The sequence below is a fragment of the Podarcis filfolensis genome (genome assembly GCF_964270895.1).
Source record: "Podarcis filfolensis genome assembly, chromosome: 14".
Lineage (NCBI taxonomy): Eukaryota > Metazoa > Chordata > Lepidosauria > Squamata > Lacertidae > Podarcis > Podarcis filfolensis.
Window position 1 is genome coordinate 5,110,009 of NC_139616.1, and position 24,376 is coordinate 5,134,384.

At 45.7% G+C, this 24,376-nt stretch overlaps 1 protein-coding gene across 2 annotated transcripts in view; it reads left to right on the top strand.

Moving 5' to 3' along the window:
• Positions 1 to 3,204: 3,204 nt before the first annotated feature.
• MYO1E (myosin IE) overlaps positions 3,205 to 24,376 on the top strand; it is a 105,181-nt gene continuing 84,009 nt past the window's right edge. Inside the window, exon 1 of one of the 2 annotated variants that reach the window (XM_083586325.1) lies at positions 3,205 to 3,550. In XM_083586325.1, the coding sequence (XP_083442451.1) occupies positions 3,548 to 3,550 (3 nt within the window). In that variant the 5' untranslated portion in view covers positions 3,205 to 3,547. Of the gene's footprint in view, positions 3,555 to 24,376 lie in introns of both variants that reach the window. The other variant, XM_083586326.1, reaches the window with a different exon arrangement.

The following is a 24,376-nucleotide window of genomic DNA, read 5'->3' on the forward strand; positions in this document are numbered from 1 at the left end:
ATGGCTTCCTGCCTTAGGACCTCTGCTGGAAGAGAGGTGGTGATGTTCGGCTGACCGTCTCTCTCCATAGGCTCCCATCGTACTGGAAGACTTCTTCCAGCTCAGAGGGGAGGGAGGGGTCCGTCTTGGCTCTCCCATCTGAGACTCTGGCTGTTCTGTGGAAGAAGGGAGAAGCAAAGATCTGTTAGACTGTAACATTAAAATGCATAAGATGTTATTACTATGGGAAACAAAGGTTGAACAAGTGAAATCTTCAACAATACGTTGGGCAATAGATATTGGTCATAACATAGAAATGGAGGCATGAGAATGATTGTGGAATACGAATATAAAATTTACAACTTGCTATGGTATAAGAGAAAATTATATGAAAAATGTTATATAGATTAACACCTAGTAGACTGGCAAAAATGTATGAATCAAAAGCGAATAAGTGTGGGAAGTGTAAAGAGAAAGAAAGTTTTTTCCCCACATGTGGTGGTCTTGTAATAAGGTCAAAGCTTACTGGCAAATGATATATAATGAATTGGAAAAAAAAATTAAGATAACATTTGTAAGAAAACCAGAAGCTTTTCTCTTGGGAATTATAGGATCAGAACTACCTAAACAGTATAGAAATGTATTTATATATGCAGTTACAGCTGGAAGAATGGAAAGAAGTAGATGTCCCGATGAAAGAAGAATAGATAGTAAAACTAATGGATTATGCAGAAATGGCAAAGCTTACCAGAAGAATAAGAAACTAAAGAATAAGAAGAATAAGACACTAAACTTTTTATAATGGAATGGAAATGGTTTATTGGGTATTTACAAATAAACTGTAAACGGATTAAAACGTTGGCGGGATTATTGCAAAAACCTGCAGTTTCAAAAATATATATGAGAACAGATGATTAAAAGAATGAGTTAAGATAATTTGGAGTATGCAGAAAATGTGAAAATAAATATAAGGAACCACAGAAAGAGGGGGAAGGAAGTTGAGGTTCAAAATGTTAGAATTATAGTTGAACTATTGTAATATAAATTAAAATTATAAAAAAAAATATTTAAAAACTCACCTAACTCTGTGCCAAGTCACAACAACTTTTTAAACAGACAAAAGGCACCGCCAGTTACTTCTTATTTTGCAAAGAGTGCAGAGCTGATCCCCAGGGCTGCTCACCTGCAGATGACTAACAAGGTCTTCTGATCCACTTTCCACATTGGACAGCAAGCGGCTGATTCCTGATCAGAGCCAGGATAAACCCCTGGTCAGTCACCCAGTGTTATGATGCTAAATTACCCTGAAGTTTTCTCCATCGAGCCTCCCCAAACCTGGTTCCCTCCAGATGTTGCAATGGGACTCCAACTGTTGCAATTTGGATGGTGACAAAAAGGGAAACTCAGAAAATTCATCAGAAAACTCCCTGGGAAAATTGCTGGCTCATGTAACACAGCATGGGAGTTAGAAAGGTCAAATAACCAAGGAGCATCTTTAAAAACTAGGCATGTGGTGGGGGCACAAATCTTCAGGATGCCTCCCCCCTTTCCCATGACTTTACCTTCTACGCTGCCACCAGCGGCACATTATGAAAAAGATCTTCAGAGCCAGAAAGACCACAAAAGGTTTTCTAGACCACAAAAGAGGGATCGCTGCTTTATGAGCTGCTAACTGATCCAACTGGCTTTCAACTGACCCAAGCCTCCTAGAACTCACCTGGCCTCCTAGGAAACAAAACATTCCGCAGGATTCCCCAGCTGGTTGTGAGGTCAGAGCCTGGCCAAGGACTGGAGCCAATGGGCTCTGGGCTCCAGGAACGCTCTCTCTGCCAGGCCCATGGCACCACTGGATGACTTCAGGCAGCTGCCAAGCATCTGGCCCAGCCCTGCATTTACCCCCAAGCAGAAGGCTCATGCAGCTGGATCTAGGCTTTCTTTAAGAGTTTCCCCAAACCCTCCCAGCTTTGCATCCCTCTGGATAATCGAGAAAAGAAGGCAGGCCAGGACTGTGGTCCAGTTTCTGGCGCCTCCTTAAAACTCACCTGTTTGCCCAGGTGTTGGCTGGCTAGTGGTCCATCATTTGGTCACGGTGTATTAGATCTTCTTTAAAAAAAATTTTTGGGGGGGCTTCATTGTATTATGGAGCCACCTTCTCTCTCTGCCTGGGTGCTCACACACATTTGCCACCTCCAGGCATCTTTTTAAAACATGTTTGTGCACCTGGAGGCCTTTCTTGGTGCTTTATTGTATTATTACATGAAAACTCCATCTTTTCTCCGAGGAACTCAAAGTGGTGTACAAGATGCAATTCCTCTCTCCAAATTATCCTCACAATAACCCTGTGAGGTAGGCTAGGCTGAGAGCCCGAAACCTGGTCCAAGGTCACCCAGGGAGCTTGATAGCCAAGAGGGGACTTGAACCCTGGACACCTGGGTCCTAGTCCGGTCTGGACACCGCAGTGTATTAACAACTTGGATGGTTTTAAAGGAGGATCAGACAATGAAGGAGAAGGCAAACAGCGACTACTAGCCATGGTTGCAATGTTTTGCCTTCACAATCGCAATCAGTAACGCTTTGGAAGAGGGCCAAATTATTCAGGGGTGTTACCTATGGCAGAACCAATCAACAGTGTGGGGAAATACAGTGGTACCTCAGGTTACATACGCATCAGGTTACATACGCTTCAGGTTACAGACTTTGCTATCCCATAAATAGTACCTCGGGTTAAGAACTTTGCTTCAGGATGAGAACAGAAATCATGCTCCGGCGGCACGGCAGCAGCAGGAGGCCCCATTAGCTAAAGTGGTGCTTCAGGTTAAGAACAGTTTCAGGTTAAGTACGGACCTCCGGAACGAATTAAGTTCTTAACCCAAGGTACCACTGTATTTCAAGCGAGAGGGCTTTATATTAAGGAACACTTTTATTTTTGGCCGCGGAGGGGGGACTTTTCTATCTCTCTGTAAGTTGTCTTAAATCTTTTAGCTTGGCAAGTTGGGTTCCTTTCCTTGCCCAACAGCACCTTCCTGGAAGAAATGCTGACTTAGAAGATGGAGAGTGGAAGGACCTGGCCCCCGGCCTACCTCACAGGGTCGTTGTGAGGAAAACGTAACGAAACAATACCAGCCATTCAAAACCTGCACCGAACAGGCAGGACTGTAATGCGCGGACTGGGCAGTAGGCTCCCGCCTAGCGCTCGCGGAGCGTGCAGCCGCTTCCCTCAGCGGAGCCGCCCGCTCGCCCGCCCGCCTGCGCTGGCTCCACGCCGGGCTCCCCCTCAGGAAAGGGCGCGCAGGCTGGGCGGGCCGGCGCCGGTTCGGCCTTGTATGGGAAACGAGGCGCGGCCGGCGGGCCGGCGGGAGGAGCCCGGAGGGGAGGCGCCGCCCAGCTCCACTCGCGCCGGCTCCAAAGTTCCCTCAGGACTCGGCGGCGGCGGCGGCTGGCTGTGTGATGGCGCGGGCGCCCCGCCGGCCTCCTCACCGCCGCGCTCGGGCCGGAGCGCCTTGAGCCCAGCCTGCCAGTGAGCGAGACAGCAGCCGGAGCCGGAGCGCAGCCGGCCAGCCAGCGAGCCATGGTGAGTGAGCCTCCGTGGGCCTCGGCCGCGGGGTACCAGGGGCGCTCGGCTCGTAGCGCACGCGGCCTCTTCGCGCCGGAGCCGGGCGGGAGGACCCAAGCCTCCCCTGCCGCCTTCGCCGCCCGGTTTGGGGGCCAAATCGGAAAGTCGCGGGCGGCGAAGTTCGCTTGGTTCTGCAAGAGCGGGGAAGCTGTGTGTGTAGCCGGGGCGGAGGGAAAGCCAGAGAAATATAGGCATCACACGCCCACCGAATATATTCTTGTCTCTTGCTCTTTGCAATTAACGCCCCCCCCCTAAAAAAAACGGGCAGTTAGTTACTCGGGAAAAAGCCTCCTCGGATTTGCGCACATTTGTTTTGTTTCTCCCTCTTGGTTGGAGTGGATTCTGGCCCATGGAAGCTTTTGTGCCGCGGTGTCGTTTTGTGTCTGTAACGTCATTGGCGTATATCATGCTGTTTAGAGCTCCGCGAGCCGGAGTGAAGGCTGGACAGGCCCTTCTCGCGAGGAGCTGGCCGTGTAAAATCAGACGGGGGCGAAGGAGCTGCTGGCTACCCCTTGGCGGCGGTGCAGTAGGAAAACTGCGAGCACATGGGGCAAGCTAAGCAGGGTTCTGTATGGTTTCAAACTGGATGAAGGATCGCATGTTGAGATTGCAGGGGGTTGGACTAGATGATGCTTGGGGTCCCTTCCAACTCTACAATTCTATGATTGCCTCTTGAGAATCAGTGTCCACCTTGGGAAGCAGGCCCTTGGTCTTGTGCTCTGGCTTTCCAAAACTCACATCAGTTCCTGGCAGCATGGCCTGGGGCTGGAGTTAGCGCTGCTGTGCTGGCTGGGCTGATGCAAGTTGTAATCCAACAACACCTTTTCTTCCTTGTGACTTGATCCATCATATACCCTCCAAAATTTATCCAGTGAAAATAGGGACATCCCATTCCATAATGATAATTTTACTATTTATATTCCACACATCTTATTGGGTTGCCCCAGCACTCTGGGCAGCTTCCAACATATATTAAAAACATAATAAAACAGTAAACATTTATTTAAAAAAACTTCCATATACAGGATTGCCTTCAGACGGCTCACAGGTTGGATAACTCTTTACTCCAATATTTCTCCAATGAAAATAGGGACATCCTGAGAAAAAGCGAGACATTCCAGGATCAAATCAGAAACAGGGACAGGACATCCCTGGAAAATAGGGACACTTGGAGGATTTGCCATCAGATTTATTTTGTTGATTGTGGTCAGTCCCCCCTGCAGCCTGGTGCCCCAGTTTGTGAAGACTGGGCTAGGAATTGCTGGAGCTACTTTTGTGCTTTTTTTAAGGAGGAGGGGTGGCAGTGTGTGGGAGGGTGCTGGGGAACATCTGCTCTGAATTTCCATGGGGGGTGGTTAGCCTGGCATGAGAAGGAAGCAGAGAGAAGCTTTACCACCCAAATTACTCATGCTACAACTTATTCAGCAGATGTGTGGGCCTCTGCTGCCATCCTCCTTCAATGCCTTGCTGGATCCTTTCCAGAAAGGAGATCCTTGTTCACATGCTGTGCTTTCTCGGTTTGCTTCTGCTTCGTTACTGCCTACCATGAGGATTTTGGCCATATGTAAGTGTCTCAGAATGGGAGAGATGTGTAAGATCCAGTCTTACTATGGAAAGTTCTCCTGCACAAGTTCCATTGTGCTGCAACTCTGATTCATTTCAATGGGGCTTGTGCAGGAGAATTTTCTGCAGAATTGCGTCTAGAGGGGCGGTGGTGGAGAAGTGCCCCTTGGATTTCTCACCTGTTGGCATCAAAATGTTCTGGGCAGGCCCATGAGCTCCAGAACATGCTCTCCTGGCTCTTGGCTTCCTCTTTGGTGTTCTCTTGCATTACTTCTCTCCATCCTCTGCTCAATACTTCTGGAAGGATGTCCCCAAATTTTCTTTGGTTTTTGCAGTCTGACTCTGTTCTGGGTGTTCTGCTGATTTGCAAGGCTTTTTAAACTGTTGGTCTTCCCAGCGACTTCTGGGTTTCTGATGACCACCCACTAGTGGAATGGATACCTCTGCCTGCCTTTTCATTGTCCTTTAGAAATTGATGATGGCGCCTTTTTCAGAGCTGTCCATTCTACTTCCTCTCCTTTCTCTGAGCCAGTGCCAGTTTCTTAAGCATATAGAAGTCTCCATCTCTTCTCTCCAAAGGTACTGAACTTGGAGGCCAGGGGTAAGCCACATGTTGGTGATGATGGCCCAGCTTTTGGTGAGGCAACTGTCACTATTTTTTGTCACTATTTTGGCTCTGGTTTGCTTGCAGCTTCTCCTCCTTATAGCACAAGGTGGGTGGAAAGGAGGAAGGAAGCACAATTCACTAGTTGGATGGGTTACCTAGAGAGCTCTTTGTTTACCACATGAAAGCAAAAGTCAGAGAGCCTGGAGGTGGAGCTGGCAGGATTCCTGCATATGTAAGAAGGTGCTTGGTGTCCTCAAGGCTCAAATGAATGCCTTTCTTGAATGCTGGGCGTTGGCATAGTTACAAGGTTAGCTGGACTGTCTTGGCTTGAGGTGGAGGGTGCATGACGTGAAGGCATAGAAGCTGTTCTGTCCATATGCTCATTCAGGAATTTGGTCCCCCCTCCCACCCTTTGCTGGCATATGAGGAAAAGTAAACACCTACCTCACAAGACCCGTTGAGTCTTCTAGGAGATCAAGAAGCCACTAAAGCCTGTCTGCCTTTTCAAAGCTGAAGCAGACACTTGTGACCAACCCAACTGAGCAAGGAAGTCAAGTGGTTGCTTGACTTGGATTTTAAGGGGTGAAGCAGCATGCTACACAAGAGGTGCAACTGACAATACTTTGCGGTGGATTCTGGGGTGCGGCTCCTGTTTTGCACAGTGCAGCTGGTCTGAAAAAGGCACCCGACAATGTCTTTGAGGCTTCAAACAATGTCTCTTAGGCAGGGGTCAGCAACCTTTTTCAGCCGTGGGCCGGTCCGTCGTCCCTCAGACCATGTGGTGGGCCGGACTATGTTTTGAAAAAAAAATATGAACAAATTCCTATGCCCCACAAATAACCCAGAGATGCATTTTAAATAAAAGCACACATTCTACACATGTAAAAACACGCTGATTCCTGGACTGTCTGTGGGCCGGACTGAGAAGGCGATTGGGTCACATCTGGCCCTGGGCCTTAGGTTGCCTGCCCCTGGTCTTAGGCATCACATTTCTTACCAAAGCCCATCCCTCAAGTACAGTGCGTGGCCTGGTGCCAAGTTAAGCCCACTCTGCCAGCAGATCACTAGAGGCTTGATGACTATCTTGTCATTGCTGGCTTCTGTGAAACAGTCAGGCCTGCCACCTGGGCCTCATTTGTTGGGCAGCAGTGGTGAGGTGGCAGTGTGTTTTGGAACTTAGGGACTTCTGTGGCCTTATGTAGGGGCAAAGTTAGGCTTTATTTACATGGGTCAAAGACCCAGTTTGGCACCATGTGCATTTGCACACACATGCACAGACACAGGCTGGGAGCTTCAATGGTGCCCTTCTGGAAGCCTCACCCGGGACAAAAACACTGGCTAGCCCTCCTCTCCCCACTCCCCTAACCCCGTAGCTAGGGCTCTGCCTTACACAAAGGGTTATGTTTCAGTTCCCTCACCTATGCAGTGTAGATAGGAGCACTGGACTGCCTTGTCAGATGGTTGTAAGGACAGCCAGAACAATATATTTGCCATTCTTTTACTGTACTTGGGCTTCCCCCCAACTCTTTAAAAACTGGGGATTAGACAGATCAGTGGCGGTGGAGATCTCTCCTCTTCACAGGCTAAATAGAGGCAGATGCTGGGGGCAAATAACGGGGGGGGGGGGTGGAGAGAGAAGACTCCTGAGTTGGTGCCCTGCTCATGGGATTCCCAGAGGCAGCTGGTAGGAAACCAGGATGCTGGGAAAAGATGGAACTTTCTGTGCTGTTCCAGCAGATTCCTCTAATTGACTATGGCTGCCTGTTTTATCTGTTGAAGAGACTGGAAGCTTTTCTCTTGTTTTCTTTGGCCAGCCATCACTGGTGACTTTTTCCTAACCTTGAGGCTTGACTTAGGAGTGCTTTTGGAGTCTGCTCTGATACCATAATGATGGCCTGCACTAGTGTTTCCCAAAGTGTGGTAGGCATACCTCCAGGGGTATGTGAAAGGATTTCAAAGGATATAGGGCATTATTTTTATTTTTTAAAATACCACATGTATAGTATTTGCTCTAGTCTGGATAAAATATTATTATTAAAAATGCCCCCTAAATGTCTTTGCCTGGGAAGGGGTAAGACTAAACTCTCAAAATTCTCTGCGAAGGGGTAAGACTAAACTCTCAAAAGGGGTATGCAATTATTATAAGTTTTGGGAACACTGCCCTGCATGAACCTTCTCTCCTCACAAGGTGACCCATTGGGAATGCTTGGCACCCATGCCCCACATGTGCTGCTTCTTGAGCCTTCAAGGATGGTTTAGCCCCCACACAGAGGCCAGTCGCTCGCTTTGAGAGTAAACAGCTTCCAGGTGGTTAGATTGTCAGACAAGCTTAACTTTTAGGTGTCTGCAGGACGGCTGATTTGAAAATAGTACTGCAGGCTGATAACCTCTATCTTTTTTAAACACTTGAAGACAGAGAGAACACGATATTCTGAAAAAGAAGAGAGAAAATACAACACATCTGTTGCGAAAACTTGTAGACCTTTTTCTGATCCCTCCTTGCTTATGAGTTGATCCATCAGATTTCTTTTGCTTATCGAAGACAGCCATCTTCAATCTAATGTCCTGCAGGTGTTTTTGACCATTATTCCCATCACCTCCAGCCCAGGTTGTATGATGGTTGGTTGATGGGAAAACAGCTGTACTAGCTAGTCCAAAACATCTGGAGGGCCAAAGATTGGCACAGTTGACTTGTGGAGGCTTGTTTTGGATTACTGTTTTAAAGCATACAGTCCTGTAATGGTGGTGTCTAATAGCGGAGTCTGTAATTAACCCTTATCCACCATGGCATGTGGTTGCTCCCACACCTCCAGCTGTCACATGCCCCCACCTCTGACTTGGTGGTGCCATGGGCAGGTGATGCAAGAGGCCAGTGAGGGTTCACAGGCCTCTGTGAAGCCATAGCCTCTGAACATAAGAAAAAAAGATGAATCTGCTGGATCAGGCCAATGGTCCATCTAGTCCAGCATTCTGTTCTCACTGTGGGAAGCCTGCAAGCTGCACATGAGCGAAACCACACTCTGCCCGCTTGCGATTCCCAGCAACTAGTCATAGTGGCTAGTAGCCATTGGTAGCCTTGTCCTCTACAAATTCATTCAACTTGCGAACAATTCTGGAAGTAAATACTGGGTTGCCACGATTTGCGCATGCACAGAAGCGGCTTCTGCTGTTAGCGCATGCGCAGAAGTGGCTTCTGCCATCTGCACATGCACAGAAGCAGCTGCCGCCATCTGCACATGCACAGAATGACGCTGCCTCCGAATGCCCACACGCAGAACCGTGCTTCTACTAGCGACCCGGATCAACTCACGAACAGACTTCCGGAAGGGATTCCGTACGTGAGAGTAATCCGCCTGTCTGGATGGAGGGCTCCTTAACCTGAGCCATGAAGCACAAGATGCTACCAGACTGTTCTGGGTGAGATGCTTGTGCTCTATCCTCCACTTGGATCAGAGTCCATGGCTGCTTCTCAGTCCACCTCAAGTCTCAGTAGAGGCTGGATGTCGCTGGACACACTGGTTACTGGTGTTTGTGGGATTTTACCAGCCCCACTAAACAAGCTCCTCTGAAGTCAGTAAGAGGCAAAGCCGTGTTCAGGACACACAGGTGTGATTGCTTTTGGTTGTTTTGGCCCTGGGGCTGTTGGCAGGCAGGCAGGGGAGTCAGGTGGACGCCTTGAATGCATCTTATTTCAACCATAGGACTGATAGAGAAAAATGTTGTGCTGCAGGTTAAACTGGTAATCCAGGTTGACCCAAGACATTTTGACACTTGAGGTCGAAAATCTGAATCTCTCACTCTTTCCTCTGCCTTGCTCCTAAATTAAGATTAGATACAATCCACTGCAAAATTTGTTATTGTGATTGTGTCACTTTCAACCATGGGTAGGCAAACTAAGGCCCGGGGGCTGGATCCGGCCCAGTTGCCTTCTAAATGTGGCCCGCGGACGGTCCGGGAATCAGCGTGTTTTTACATGAGTAGAATGTGCCCTTTTATTTAAAATGCATCTCTGGGTTATTTGTGGGGCATAGGAATTCATTCACCCCCCCCCCAATATAGTCCGGCCCCCCACAAGGTCTGAGGGACAGTGGACCAGCCCCCTGCTGAAAACGTTTGCTGACCCCTGAACCATCCCTTCATAGATAGCTCAACGATGGAGCCTGCTTTGCATGGAAAATGTTTCCAGGTTCAGTAGCCTCTGGCATCTCCAGCTAGGGCTGCGTAAGACTCTTGTCTGAAATAGTAGAGAGCCTGACAAATATCTGTACTTCTGAAGACATTTTTTATTATTCTGTACCTAGATATTATTAATAAAAATAGACCAAAAACATAGAATCAGAAGAACCTTTATTTTCATCAGCCACTAGTCATAGCAATAAAATAAAATACAGTGTACTGAAAATAGAGGTAAAAACCTAACTTTACAAAATACATTCTGGAGGTTTACATCAATAATCAAATAATAGATCTTTTTCTAATTTTCCCAGCTAATTTTTTTGCAGTTTTTGCTGTCACCTGATTACCTTGATTTGCTAGGCGACCTGGTATGGATAGTAGTAGAGGGGTACTAACCTCACTCCTCAAATCTTTATAAAGAGTGGAAGCCAGAAGCATGTGAGCTACTGATTCAATACTGTCATCTGCACATGGACATAACCGTTTTTCCAGCAGATTTTTTTTGACATTGACTTTCAAGTACAGCTAAAGACAGTATATTTAATCTTGTGTAAGTCAAAGCGCATCTGTACTTTGGAATTGTTAAATTTTGCAAATAGGGTGCTACTGTATCAAAATGACAAGGTGGAAAATAATCATACCATGGACAAAATTTCCTTATCGTGGCGAAATTATTCTGTCACTAAATTATTTGCTTTACTGAAGCCCAGTGTTAATAACTGTTCTGGTGATAAACCAGAAAAGTAAAGCTTTAGGTTGACAATTTTAGTCCAAGTGCTCTCATGGCAATCTTGTGATACTAAGGGTAGTAGACTGGCGAGGTTTAAATTTAGCTGAAGCCAATAATTAAATGTCCTGCACCAAATCTGTAATTCAACAGGGGGGAGATTAGCCTCCAAGCGCAATGAAGCATTTGAAACACAGAATGGAACAGAAAAAAATTGCCTTAGGAACTTAGAGCGAACAGCTTCTGTAGATCCAAGGTGAGCACCTGCCCAAATCTGAGCATATAAGAAAGCATAGTGAATAGCCACTGCTGACATAAATGGGTGGATGGTTTGACTTGTAGGCTGCTTATTCTGATTCTATATTGGTGATAGGTGCCTTGAGGAATTATACTCCAGGGGGCCAGATGTATTCATCTCCCAGTCTGCCACTGCGAAAAACACCCCAAAACAGAGATAATTACCTCTATTGGTAATCTTTTCCCACAGTCTGTCAAGTCTTCTGAAGTAGTTTTGTATGGCTGAAGAAATCTTGAGCTGATGGATCTAGTCTGTGCAGCATATGAGATTGTTGGCACTGGTCCCTTTTTGCACCTCTGAAAAGTGCACTGGCCCACTCTTGTCCTAAACCAACCTAAAACTGGAAACCAACGATTCTCTTTTGGGCTGCTGTGTCTTCTCTAAGTGTTTGTGCTGTCATTGCATCCTGCACAGTGGTGCCCCAACACAGCAGTCTGAGCACTGCAGCACCACTTTTAATTTGCTGATGCAACAGATCTGTCCGTGTTTTTTATCCACTGCAATAGATCTTCCATTGCAGAATAAAATGTGAAGTGCTTGCTTTTCTTTTCCAACACAGTGCCCTTTCAGGATGAAACCATCTGGCAAGCTAGCAGTTACCTGTGGAGTGGGATAATAATAATAATAATAATAATAATAATAATAATAATAATAATACTCTGCCCATCCGGCTGGGACTCCCCAGTCGCTCTGAGTGGCTTACAACATATATAAAAACATAGTAAAACATCAAACATTAAAAATTTCTCGATACAGATACCTACAGGTGTCTTCTAAAAGTTATATACAGTGGTACCTTGGTTCCCGAACAAATCGGTTCCTGAACGTCACAAACCTGGAGGTAACTGTTCCGGTTTGCGAACTTTTTTGGAAGCTGAACATCCATTTAAGCTGTCGACATTGTTTCCGGAGCCAATCAGCCAATCAGAAGCCGTGTCTTGGTTTGTGAACATTTTGGAATTTGAATGGACTTCCAGAACAGATTGAGTTCAGGAACCAAGGTACCACTGTAGTTCTTTATCTTCTTGACATCTGAAAGGAGGGTGTTCCACAGGGCGCCACTACCAAGAAGGATGCAAGGAGGTTCCCTGGCAGAGCTGTTAAAGGCAGGAAGCAGAAAAGGAATCCACACTCTGGGCAGATCAAGACAATGTATGGAGCCTTCCAATGCCAAGGGTTCAGCTCCACATTATGTTTAATGCATACTGTGCAGCTCTGGCTCTTGTTTTTCATTAATTAATTGCAGGCATATCTCCCTCCAAATTACTGTCAGGATCACAGCACAGAGGGAGGGAGGATAGATTTATCCCCTTCCCTCCCTAGTCACCACCTCATGCTAAAAAAACACACAAAAAACCTGACCAACTGTGCAGCTACAAGGCTTAGAGAGAGAAAAATCCTGTTGGAAAGAATGGGAATATTTCTAAGCCTGTGGAGGGGAGGTATAAACTTCCCATTTCTCTGTGCACTGTGATCCCAACTCCTGCCCCCTGTCTGTGCATGCAATTAATTGAAGAAAAACAGGAAACAGTTACCAAAAGGTGTAGTTAGGCCCAGAGGTGTTATAATATTACCTTTACAGCAGTGACTTGCAAATAGTGTTTTCAGCAGCCCTGGGCTACCTTGGGAGCTAATTGGTGGATTTTGAACTAGACCAGTGATGGCCAAACTTGGCCCTCCAGCTGTTTTGAGACTACAACTTCCATCATCCCTAGCTAACAGGATCAGTGGTCAGGGATGATGGGAATTGTAGTCCCCAAACAGCTGGAGGGCCAAGTTTGGCTATCACTGAACTAGACAATCAGAATGGTAACAGTGGACATGTTTCTGCTGTACTTGAACTCATGTTTGCAGATGTTCCTGAGTTCAGTCCCCACCATCCCCAGTAAAAATAAGAAAAATTGATTGTAGACCTAGGAAAAGTCTAGAGAACTGCTACGAGTCAGATGAACAGGACTGGGCTAGATGGATACTGGTGTCCTACCCCGGTGCAAGGCAGTTTCTTATGACAGCTGTATTGGATGTCTTAAGAGCTCCTCACGTCAATTGGACTGATGCCTCTTGCAGCTTTGACTCTGATGGTGGTTTCTGGCTGGCCGTTTGTGAACTAGGTATATGGAATGTTCCAGGCTCCACGTCCAAGATGTAGCTGTTCTGCAGCAGATGGATTGATCAGTGAAAGGTTCCCCAGAGGCAGAAATTGTGAAAACGTCTCCTTTGTAATACTGATCCTACAGAACTGTTGCATTAAAAAAAACGAACCTTGACATGTTTGTGTGAAATATATCTGTTTCATAAAGTTCTGTGCACATAAATGTGTAGCCTGGTCTCTTCTTTCTAAAACTCTTGCCACACTGATCCTATCTCCTGCACCCTTCCCTGCATGCTGTGTAGGAGACCTGGGGTCTCACTTTTGTAGTATACAAGATAAAACAGGTCCCAGGAGCTACCGCTGCTGTCTCTTCTGATCCAGCTCTGGATTTGAAGCTTACAGGAAGAATCTCTGGATTGGCAGCTGGAAAGCTCTATGGAATTTGGAATTGGATCCCTTGAAATCAGTGGGACCTATTTCTGAGAATCCATCAGCAGAGCTTTGGGTTCCATGCCCCCTATAGACATGCAGGACAGTTAGGTTGGATCTTGCAGTCTTTGTGGAGTTAACTTGGCTGGGGCTGTTTGGGTGGGTGGATTGCTCAGCACTGAGACTCCCTTTGCAAATGAAGCATGAATTACTGCTCAACAGTACATTGGAAGCTTCATGTAAATAAGCTTGCATAAGGGTCTTTTATTTCTCTCCCCCCGCCCCCCCGATCATGGTGGGTGCCAAGCCACAGCCACAAATGCCTTTGCTGTGCTACAGTTATGAAACTGATGCCCTTAAATGCAAGTCTATGAACTCTGCCCCTTTAATGCCTTGATGTCTGGATCAGGTGGGGTGTTGTATAAACATATTCAACTTTAGCTCATTTCCTTTTAGGTCAGAGGCCAAACTAGATGATGTAATTAGCAAAGTGTGGAGTGATTATTTAATGTATAAATTGCAGGCTCAGAGAACCCAACATGGATCAGAACTCTGGTGGGGCGGGAGATTTAACTATCTGTTCACACAGTTGTCCTGATCTGGATTGGGGGTCCCTGCGCCTGCATGAAGAAGAAAGCTCCCATTGGCACCAATGGGATTTCCCCTCCCTAGTTCAAATCACAGGTGCAGCGGAAAAGGGTTAATGCCCCTTACCTTCGTGGGCACAATCTATAACAGTCCCTTTGCATCTGTTTCCAAACTTGCAGCATTTACTGTTGAGGTATCAAGCACTTGCAGCCCACTGCATTTAAGCAACATTTTTTTGAATACTTTCTGGTGGTGTAGTGGTTAGAGTGTGGAACTAGGACCTGGGAGACTAGGGTTCAAATCCCCACTCAGCCATGAAGCTCACTGGGTGACCTTGGGCCAGTCATTGTCCCTGAGCCTTACCTACGTCACAGGATTGTTTGGGGGATTAAATTAGAGGGGGAGAATTGTGTACGCCAGTTTGAGCCCTTTGGGAGAAAAATATGGGATATAAATGCATTAAACAAATAATGTTCAGATTCTAATATAATACTATGGTACCTCAAGTTGCAAACGCCTCAGGTTACAGAAGCTTCAGGTTACAAACTCCGCTAACTTGGAAGAGTTACCTCAAGTTGAGAACTTTGCCCCAGGATGAGAATGGAAATCGTGTGCCGGCGGCCCAGCAGCAGCAAGAGACCCCATTAGCGAAAGCACGCCTCTAGTTAAGAACAGTTTCAGGTTAAGAACGGACCTCCGGAACAAATTAAGTTCATAACTAGAGGTACCACTGTAATCTCCTACAGTAACTTTTCTAGCAGAAACTCTTTGACATTCCAGGGTTGCAGCCTCTTCAATGCAGTGTCCATCTAACACACATTTTAGAGCATGGGTAGGCAAACTAAGGCCCAGCAGCGAGATCCGGCCCAATCGCTTTCTAAATCTGGCCTGCGGACGGGCCAGGAATCAGCGTGTTTTCACATGAGTAGAATGTGTGCTTTTATTTAAAATGCATCTCTGGGTTATTTGTGGGGCATAGGAATTCATTCACCCCCCCAAAAAAAATATAGTCTGGCCCCCCACAAGGTCTGAGGGACAGTGGAGTGGCCCCCTGCTGAAAAAGTTTGCTGACCCCTGGTTTAGATCCTATGTTTTCATAATAGCATGTGAAAGTGCTGCAGAGTGTGGCTCTTGGGAGAGCACTATGCCTGTGTGCATATGTACTCATTCTAAAGGGTTTTCTCATCTCTCTGCCATCCATTTTGGTACCTATTAATGCTTCCTTTGTCAGGGTTACCTTTTCAGATGGTGTTTCTCTTGCCTTATTGATTTTGATGACAGGTGTGACATTTCGGCAACTCAGCTGTGGCAGCTCATGAAGGTTAGACTGCCTTTCTGGAAACAGAGGAATATTCTTTGTCAGCCACTGAATAGTTTAGGAAGGCAACAATTTAGGCTATGCTGGGGACACCATTCCCACTCTTGGAGAGCTGTGTTGCGGACATTGCAGTTACTGAGCAAACATGGACACTTCAGCCTTGATGTCCACAGAAGTTCATCCCAAGAATGCAAGGGGAGAACACCTCCTGCAGCCAATCAGAAGTTGCACTTTGGTTTCTGAACATTTTGGAAGTCGAATGGACATCTGGAATGGATTCTGTTTGACTTCCAAGGTACGACTGTACACCTGTTTGGAAGCCACTGCAGCCAGATGTTTATTCTCCCAGAGACTCCAGAAGGTTCTTCCTGCAGCACATAGCTAAACTTTGGAACTCACTCCCACTGGATGCAGTGATGGCCAGCAACTTGGAGGGCTTTAAAAGAGGATTAGACATTCATGGAGGAGAAAACCATCAGGGACTACTAGCGATTATAGCTATGCTCTGCCCCCATAGTTGAAGGCCGTAATGCCCCTGAATACCTAGTTGCTGAAAGCCATGGGACGGGAGAGTGTTCTTGAGCTCTGGTCCTGCATGCTGGTTTCCCAGAGGCATCTGGTTGGCCAGTATGAGAAGAGGCTCTCCCCCTGCTATTCTTATTTGTCTGCAGTCCATCAGTCAAAGTGGGACAACTTGTACTGCTTTTTTTTTATCTGAGGCTTCATGTCAACTTTTAATTTAAATGATCCAAGAATGCAGGTGGCTGAACAGTTAAATGCTTCCTATTACGTACCTGCTTGAATGTGGTGCTATGCTGGCCACAGTCTTAAAACCACAGAACTGTAAATGCAATAAGATGAGTTTGCATGTTGGTGGCTTTGTGGTTGTAGGCTTTGGTTAAAACCCTGAATGCAGAGCTTTGGTTTGCAGTCCCCAGAGACTTAGCGACACATACCTTTGGGGAAGATCACAACCGATAGGGGCACCACCAGCACTGCTCTCCTTCTTTCCATGGACTAATCCTTAACTTTATCCTCTCCTCCAATAAAGTCATCTTGTTAAAATAAAACTAAAGTATCTTTTTTGCTGTAAACATATCTTCAAGACCTTGTAAGCACTGATGTGTAAGTACCGTAAATGGAAAATAGGAAGGGCAGAGAAGGGGCACCTAATCATTTTCCCTCTGGTATTCTATAGATATATTTGCTCCAATTGTCCTGAAAGTTACTTCACTTTCCTCTGCATACCATGGAGGTTTCAAATGCTGTGTAGAGGTGGGTATGAAGGAAGCAGCTGGAATGGTAATTGGTAGAAGAAAAGTAGGCAGTTTTCCCTCTGCACCCCCACTCTGTTCCTGGATTGCATCTACTGTATGTTCAATGGTAGTTTTCCTTAGGGGTGCCTGACTTTTCCCTTTGCCTTGCATAAGGTACGGTAATCAATGCACATAACTGTCTTGGAACCATGGTGGAAATATAGCCCAGTGCACACAGACGGAGATTTCTAGTGAGGGTAAAAGGAGAAAAAAGTGATTTGTGTGTGCAGCAATAACTGGAGTTTAACTAAAGAGTGTTGACAGATAGTATTATCCATTTGATGTGTCTTCATGGGAGAGAAGATTGCGCCTCACCGATGCAGCTTGTTTCTCTCTCTGTCAGTATGAGGGCAGAGTGGGATGGTGGCTTCACTCAGTGGTATATTGCTGGTGGAACCGCCACTGCTCCTGGGTCCCTTTGCTACCAACGCCAGCTGGAGGGAGCCAAGAGTAGTGGTGGTTTCACCTGTGATATACTGCCGAGTGAAGCTGTCATTGCGGTCTGCCCCTCATCCCAGTCCTGGGTGATGTATCAATACATCATCCAGGTCTATTTAGTGTAAAAGGCAGCCTGCGTGAATGTTGTTTTCTTGTTTTCTGTGGGAAGCTATGTGGCTACATTTGGGGGTGGGAGGAAAGAGATGTATAGCAGAATCCTAATAAATTAAAAAGCGGGTTGTTCCTATTGGGTAATCAGCAAGAATAAAAACCTCACTCCAAATAAGTACCGTATATAACTAATTAATCTCTTTAAGCCAGGGGATGAAACTTGGGCACAGGAGGACTAAATAATAATAAAAAAATTACTACTACAAAATTTTAGCTGTTTTCTACTCAGTTTTCACCAATACTTTATCAAGCCCTGACCAAGCCTTCACCTATGTCTTGAATGTGCAAGTTAGCAGGACCAGATGCTGCAAAGTTTTGTTAAAATGTACCACCTCAGGTTACAAGTAAGGAATAGCATATTTGAATACTTTCTCATATAAAAAGCCTTCTGCATATAGAACATATGCAAGTTAGGGACACAAATTATTCAGTTGTAGTGGAGCAATGGAGACAAATTTTTCCTACTGTAGGGATAGGCAATTTGTGGTAATATAAATTTTATGGTCTGTTTTTTAGTATACCTAAAATCCTTTGCTTATTAGGGGCTATCCCACATTTTCTTCAAAAAATTGCTTTGCACAGGTAGCTATCATAGAGTTATCTAAATTTTCAAATGTAGGGGGACCGTGCTTGACTTTTGAAAAATGGGGGGTCCTCAGTAAATAGCCAATTGGAAACCACTGCCCTAGAAATCTGATGTGGGAGCAATGGACTTTGGTGGTCGCTTTGATCACTTGAGCTATGTGTCTCCCTCTACGTTCAACCTGTGTGTGTGTGTGTGTGTGTGTGTGTGTGTGTGTGTGTAAATCAACTCACATGTTTCACTAAGCCTCTGGTGACCTCCTTCCAAAGGGAACCTGACCTCAGAGAAGTCAGATGAGCACAACAATATTGATTGCACTTCAAAATGCTTGGCTATCATGGTATATGACAAAGCAGACTCTTGAGCCCTTCATCCTGACTTCCTGTCTACAAAGTTATCATCTTGTTAGCACAGGGGTAAGGAACCTCTGGGCCTTCAGGTGCTGCTGAACGCAGCTCCCATTACCTGTGGCCAGTGACCATGCTTGCTGGGGCTGATGGGAGCTGTCGTTCAGCAACATCTGGAGGGCCAAAGGTTCTTCACCCCAATGTGAACAGTTTCTCTAACTCCATTAAACCAGGGACCTGAACTTCTTGGTCTGCTTGTATTATTTTTTTGGCAGCCTCAGCAATTGAGAACGACTGCGAGGCATTGCTGCTCCACTTTGTTCCACCTCTGTCAAATTAGAGCCAGAGGCTTAATTTCTAGCAGATTCTGTTGTGTTGGCTCGTGGTGGAGAGCTTACCGTCGACCTACACTGATGTGTTTCTTTAACCTAGTTTTTGCTGACAAAATTGGCTGAATCGGAAGAAAAAACCCAGTCCTTGTTCCTCCAGAAGTTAATTTGGAACTTAGATCAGCCGCCTTCTTCCTCAGCTACGAGACGTTCTGGCACCCCAGGCATTGGCCTGAGAGGCCTCCTTGCAACTGGCTGCGAGCATCTCAGGAAGCCAGAGGCGGCTCTCAGAGCCCTCTTGCACTCGTCAGCTGAATCACCTGGTCTGCTGAGCCCAACATCTATAAATTGTTTGCTGCTGTCACCCTTGTGACTAATCTGTATGTCTGAGGCTGGTTGCCGTCTGGAGGCCACAGCCTTGATTTATGGCTCTTACAAAGCAGGGCCTCAGTTTTGGCAAATGCTTTGTTGCACTTGGGTGGAGTTGCAGCCTCAGTAGTGCTAAAAGAGGCGGGGGAACTCTTTAGAAAATGAGTGGTATGTACTAGCATGAGAGAGCAAGAGAGTCCTTTTTATTGAGTGACATTTGTTGTCATGTAAAAGATTCTGGTTGTTGAGTTGTACCAGGCTTGGGAATAAATTTACAAGCACTACTAGCGCACCTAACTTTTTATTTGCTTGCCTGTTCACAAGTCACAGTCCAGTGATTTAACAGCCGAAAACCTTACCTTTTTGGTGCAAACTTTTAAGTTTGGCCCTTATATTTTTATCTAACAGATGGTTGAGATGTTGCTGTGAGAAGTGAGGTTACAGGGAACCAGACAGAGGGCCTTCTCGGTAGTAGCACCCGCCCTGTGGAACGCCCTCCCTTCAGATGTGAAGGAAATAAGTAGCTGTCTTCTTTTTAAAAGACATCTGAAGGCAGCCCTGTTTAGGGAAGTTTTTAATATTTAATGCTGTATTGTTTTTAACACTTGATTGGAAGCCTCCCAGAGTGGCTGGGGAAACTCAGCCAGATGGGCGGGGTATAAATAATAAATTGTTGTTGTTGTTGTTGTTGTTGTTGTTGTTGTTGTTGTCGTATTTATACTTGTAACCTGCTCTGGGGTCTTAAGAAGAAGGGTGGAGTATAAGTCTGAGAGTAAACAGATCAGTCACTTGTGGCAGTGCAGCAGGTTAATAACAAGGAATTGGTGTTTTTTTCCCAGTTTACAAAAATGTCTATAATTGTTAATCTTTTAAAAATATGTGACCAATGACTGGCTGTCTTCAAGCCTGGGCTACAAGAGCATAGGAAGCTTTGAGTGACTACCCTTGGGTCAGTAGTCTGTGCCACCCTTCCCCAGATGATGTCCTCTAATGATCAGGGATGATTGGAGTTGTAGTACAGCAACACCTGGAGGGCACCAGTTTGAAGAATGCTGCTTGTTTGTTGCAGCTCTCCAAGAGTTTGGACAACAGGGGGATATCAGTGGGGACTGAACCTGGGACCCTTTGTGTGCAAAGAAGAAACTCCAGCATAGAACCGCAGCCTTTCCATCTCTGGATCTGCTCTCCTTGACCTGAGAGGGTTTGTGGGGGCTTATCTTGCAAGGTGCCAGAAGAACCGCAGCAAAAGGCAGCAGATCTGAGTAGAAAACCCATACAGTGGTACCTCGGGTTACAGACGCTTGAGGTTACAAACTCCGCTAACCCAGAAATAGTATTTCGGGTTAAGAACTTTGCTTCAGGATGAGAAGAGAAATTGCATGGCGGCGGCACAGCAGCAGTGGGAGGCCCCATTAGCTAAAGTGGTACCTTAGGTTAAGAACAGTTTCAGGTTAAGAACGGACCTCCTGAACGAATTAAGTTCTTAACCCGAGGTACCACTGTATTATAAAGTGTCTTGCTCTGCTCTCCTGGCAGAGCGTGGAATCAAAGTAACATGGCTACTGCTAATTGCCACTGAAAACCCTTAACTGGATATGGAGATGCTTAGAAACAGGGACTTGCCTGCCAGGTTGACACAGTGGCATAACCTGCTTTAGGGATGGTTGTCAGGTTTAGGCTGTTAGGCAGGAGTACAACAAAGCCAAAGCCAATGGCAAGGCAGCTGCCAGATTTCCTGACTCTAAACCTGCTACATTCTTAATTCTCTGTGTCAGTTCCCCATGTTGAGTTAACTTGAGATGTTATGGTTTCATCTTTGTAAGGGATGTGTCATTGAGCCATATTGGTGACAGGCAAGAGAATACCAACTGCATTCTGAGTTATTTCTTGTTAGGGACTGCCAGGAGTCTTTGATGTGGTGCTTTGTTCCTTCCCTGAGTTGAATCCTGCTAATAAAACAACCATGAAAGTCAGCGCAGAGTGTAGACTTGGGAGGGGAAGGGAGAATAATCCAAATGAGCACATTCATAGCCCCTCCCTCATTTCCAAATGTAACCAAGCTTTAAGTATGTGTTATTGAAAATGACCACATTTCCACCTCCCCCTCTTTCCCTCCTGTCTATTTTAGTTTGTAAGCGCTAGGGCAGCATAGAGCTTCCTAGGTTTTCTGGGTAACCCTGTAAGGTGTTGAATTATATACCAGCTTTCTCAAATGCTCTCCAAATGCTTTGGACTAAAATGCCCATCAGCCCAGTTAGTTCAGCCTGGCCCAGGGATCAGGGTTGACTGGAGTTGCAGCCAAAATATCTGGATGGCAGCAGGTTAGGGAAAGACGATATGGATATGCCCCAATGGAACTAATTTGTACATTATATAATGCACTCTGTGGTTGATGTGGTGGAAGATGCACAAGCATTCACAATCCCTTCATGTGAGTATGGCAACCCTAAATGTGTGAAGGGACTCAGAGGCAGTGGCTCACTGGGAAACAGATGTTCATATGTTCCGCTTTTCTTTCCTCCATTTAATTCTAGAAAGGAACAATGTCCTGAATCCAGGGAATGTGAAAAATGGTCTGGTGTTGCCTCCCTTTCTAAAACTTGACCCATGGAAAGGGCCATAGGGCAGAGGTAGAGCATCTGCTTTGCATGCAGAAAGCCTCATGTTTAATCTCCACAAAGGGCTGGGGGTGTCCCCTGCCACCAGCCATGTGATATTGGGACTGTCGTTCAAAACATCTGGAGGTCACCAGGTTGGCAATGGCTGATGGCTAGCTGTCCACAGCTGAGCTAGGATTTGACTGTGAAGCTATGCCTTCCTGCCCTAGCTGTTGTTTCCATTGGCTTGCCATCAGTGGCCTTGGTTTTGCTTCTCTGCAAGAAAAACAGCATGCCTATGCTAGCTATTTAAAAAAACAACAAAAAGCCTCCGGGCTTCAAAGATAACTAGTGTTGTGGACAGAGCTAATTGTATTTATTCTTGGATTTCTTGACTTGTTCATTTTTACAAGGTACGTATTTGAGTGCCCCAGACTTAACAGCTGCAGTCAGTGTGAGCCACCGCCACATTCTTTCTTCCCCTATTGCTGTTCCAGAGGCAGGAACTGACCTATAAATGTGTTTATCCTCTGTTGTCCCAGAGTATTTTTCCTAGGGTTGCATTCCATTAGTTTTGAAGCCAGTGAGGTGGGCAGATTTGAGGCTTCAGCATCTCTATGTAATGAGCCAATTCAATAGTATTCCTGAAAGCAGTGGAGGGGAAATACTTAGTCTGGGCTGATGGGAATAGTCTGAAGACCAGAATGCATATTTCTCAAAACACACTCGAGGAATTTTGTCCTTCTCTTCCCTTTTGCTAAAACTAAGCTGAGGTTTTCCTGTTGGTTCATAGTTTTAGTCTCATGTGTTACGTATTTAGGTGTGTTCTTGTTCCGCTAGGGTAACTTTGGGTCACTTTCTACTTTTTGGATAATCTACCTCACAGGATTGTTGTGAAGAGAGAGGTCAGTGATTGCTGCCCTGAGTTGAGCTCCTTGGGAGGAAGGGTGCAGTAAAAATACAGCTTAACATATTAAGCTGCAATTCATTTGCTTGTGAAATACATGTACCCTTCCAAATCACTATTCTATATTTTTTTGAATGGCCCTAAACGGCCTTGGCCCAGTATACCTGAAGGAGTGTCTCCACCCCTATTATTCTGCCCGGACACTGAGGTCCAGTGCTGAGGGCCTTCTGGCACTTCCCTCCCTGCGAGAAATGAAGCTACAGGGAACCAGGCAGAGGGCCTTCTTGGTAGTGGCGCCTGCCCTGTGGAACGCCCTCCCATCAAATGTCAAAGAGAACAACAACTACCTGACATTTAGAAGACATCTGAAGGCAGCCCTGTTTAGGGAAGTTTTTAATGTGTGACATTTTAATGTATTTTTAATCTTTATTGGAAGCCACCCAGAGTGGTTGGGGAAACCCGGCCAGATGGGCGGGGTACAAATAAATTATTATTATTATTATTATTATTATTATTATTATTATTATTATTTATTAAAAGCTAGAATTCCAAAACCAATTGTCATTCTTCATTTTTGCTTCTTTTCAATGCACACAGCACAGTCTCTCTCTTTTTCATACTGGACTGAATACTCTTGACATCCGTATCATGATACGGTTTAAACATGACTTGTATGTTCATTGTGGGTTTATTTCTCAGAAGAATGTTTGTGATTCAGTTTTTCCTCTAGATAAATGTTCTGGCTTCTGTTGCTTATTAACCCTCTTTGCATCTGGCTCTGCAGCAGACAGAAATGAATAGTATTTCAGATCCCTTTTAAATTTCAGGACTGAAATTCATCCTGAAAATATGTGGTTGAGTTGCAAGAGCTTATTTAATGTGCAAAAGCTGGGTGGGATCCTCCTCCTCCTCCATCCAGATCAGTTCTTCAATTCATGTGTTTAAAAATGAGCCAATTCTTTGGGAACCTACCATGAAATAAAAATTACCACCCTAAAATATGCTGGTAATAGTGGTTGGATTTCTGTAGCCATTGTGGAAGAAAATGGCTTAGTCCTGTGAGGAAGAGTTGGGGCATGCTGAGCCTGGAGAAGAGGATGGATTGATTTTTAAAGTATGGATATTGTCCTAAGGAAGGGGCAAAACTAGGCTTTATTTCACTCAGGTCAAAGACCTAGTTTGGCACCCAGCCATGTGCATTTGTGTACACACACAGACACAGACACAGACACAGACACAGACACACACACACACACACACACACACACACACACACACGTCTGGGAGCCTCAATGGCACCCTTTTGGAAGCTTCACCTGGAGCAAAAAACCTGGCTGGCACCCCCATAGCTACAGCTCTGCCTAAGGCAGGGTGGGATTTTCTTTTCCAGACCTTAGAAGTTCACATGTTTTACATCTGTCCCTTTTGCCAATACCAATTTTTGTGTGTGGCATCACTGGGTTAGGTATGTATCACAGTAATAAATATAGACACTAATTGCAAGATCGTCTCTATGCTGTGGTCTGCTAATGTAACTGAGTATTTACTGCTCTGGAGTCCAGATTGGCCAGTTCGTGCTTCACTGCAGGATCCATGCTTAGCAAAGAGCCACAGTGAGATTTTTTTATGTTGTTAAAAGCAGCAGAGAAAGATCCTGGGCTGGCTCGAAACTTACTGACTTGGATGGGCAGATGAATCCTAATTCAACAATGTGAATGGGGCTGTGTCCTGCACTAGAAGGAAACAGGCTAGTTTACTGGGGGCGAGGTGGGGAGGGGAGTGCAAGCAGTTGATTCTTCATCTCTGGAATTACAAAATGCAGCTTTTCCTCTGGTCTGTATCTTTGGGCGAAACACACAGAGGTTCCCTGATAAGTGTAAAACAGGAATAAGGGGAAGCTAGGCGGTTTTCATCTGATCAAACAAGGTT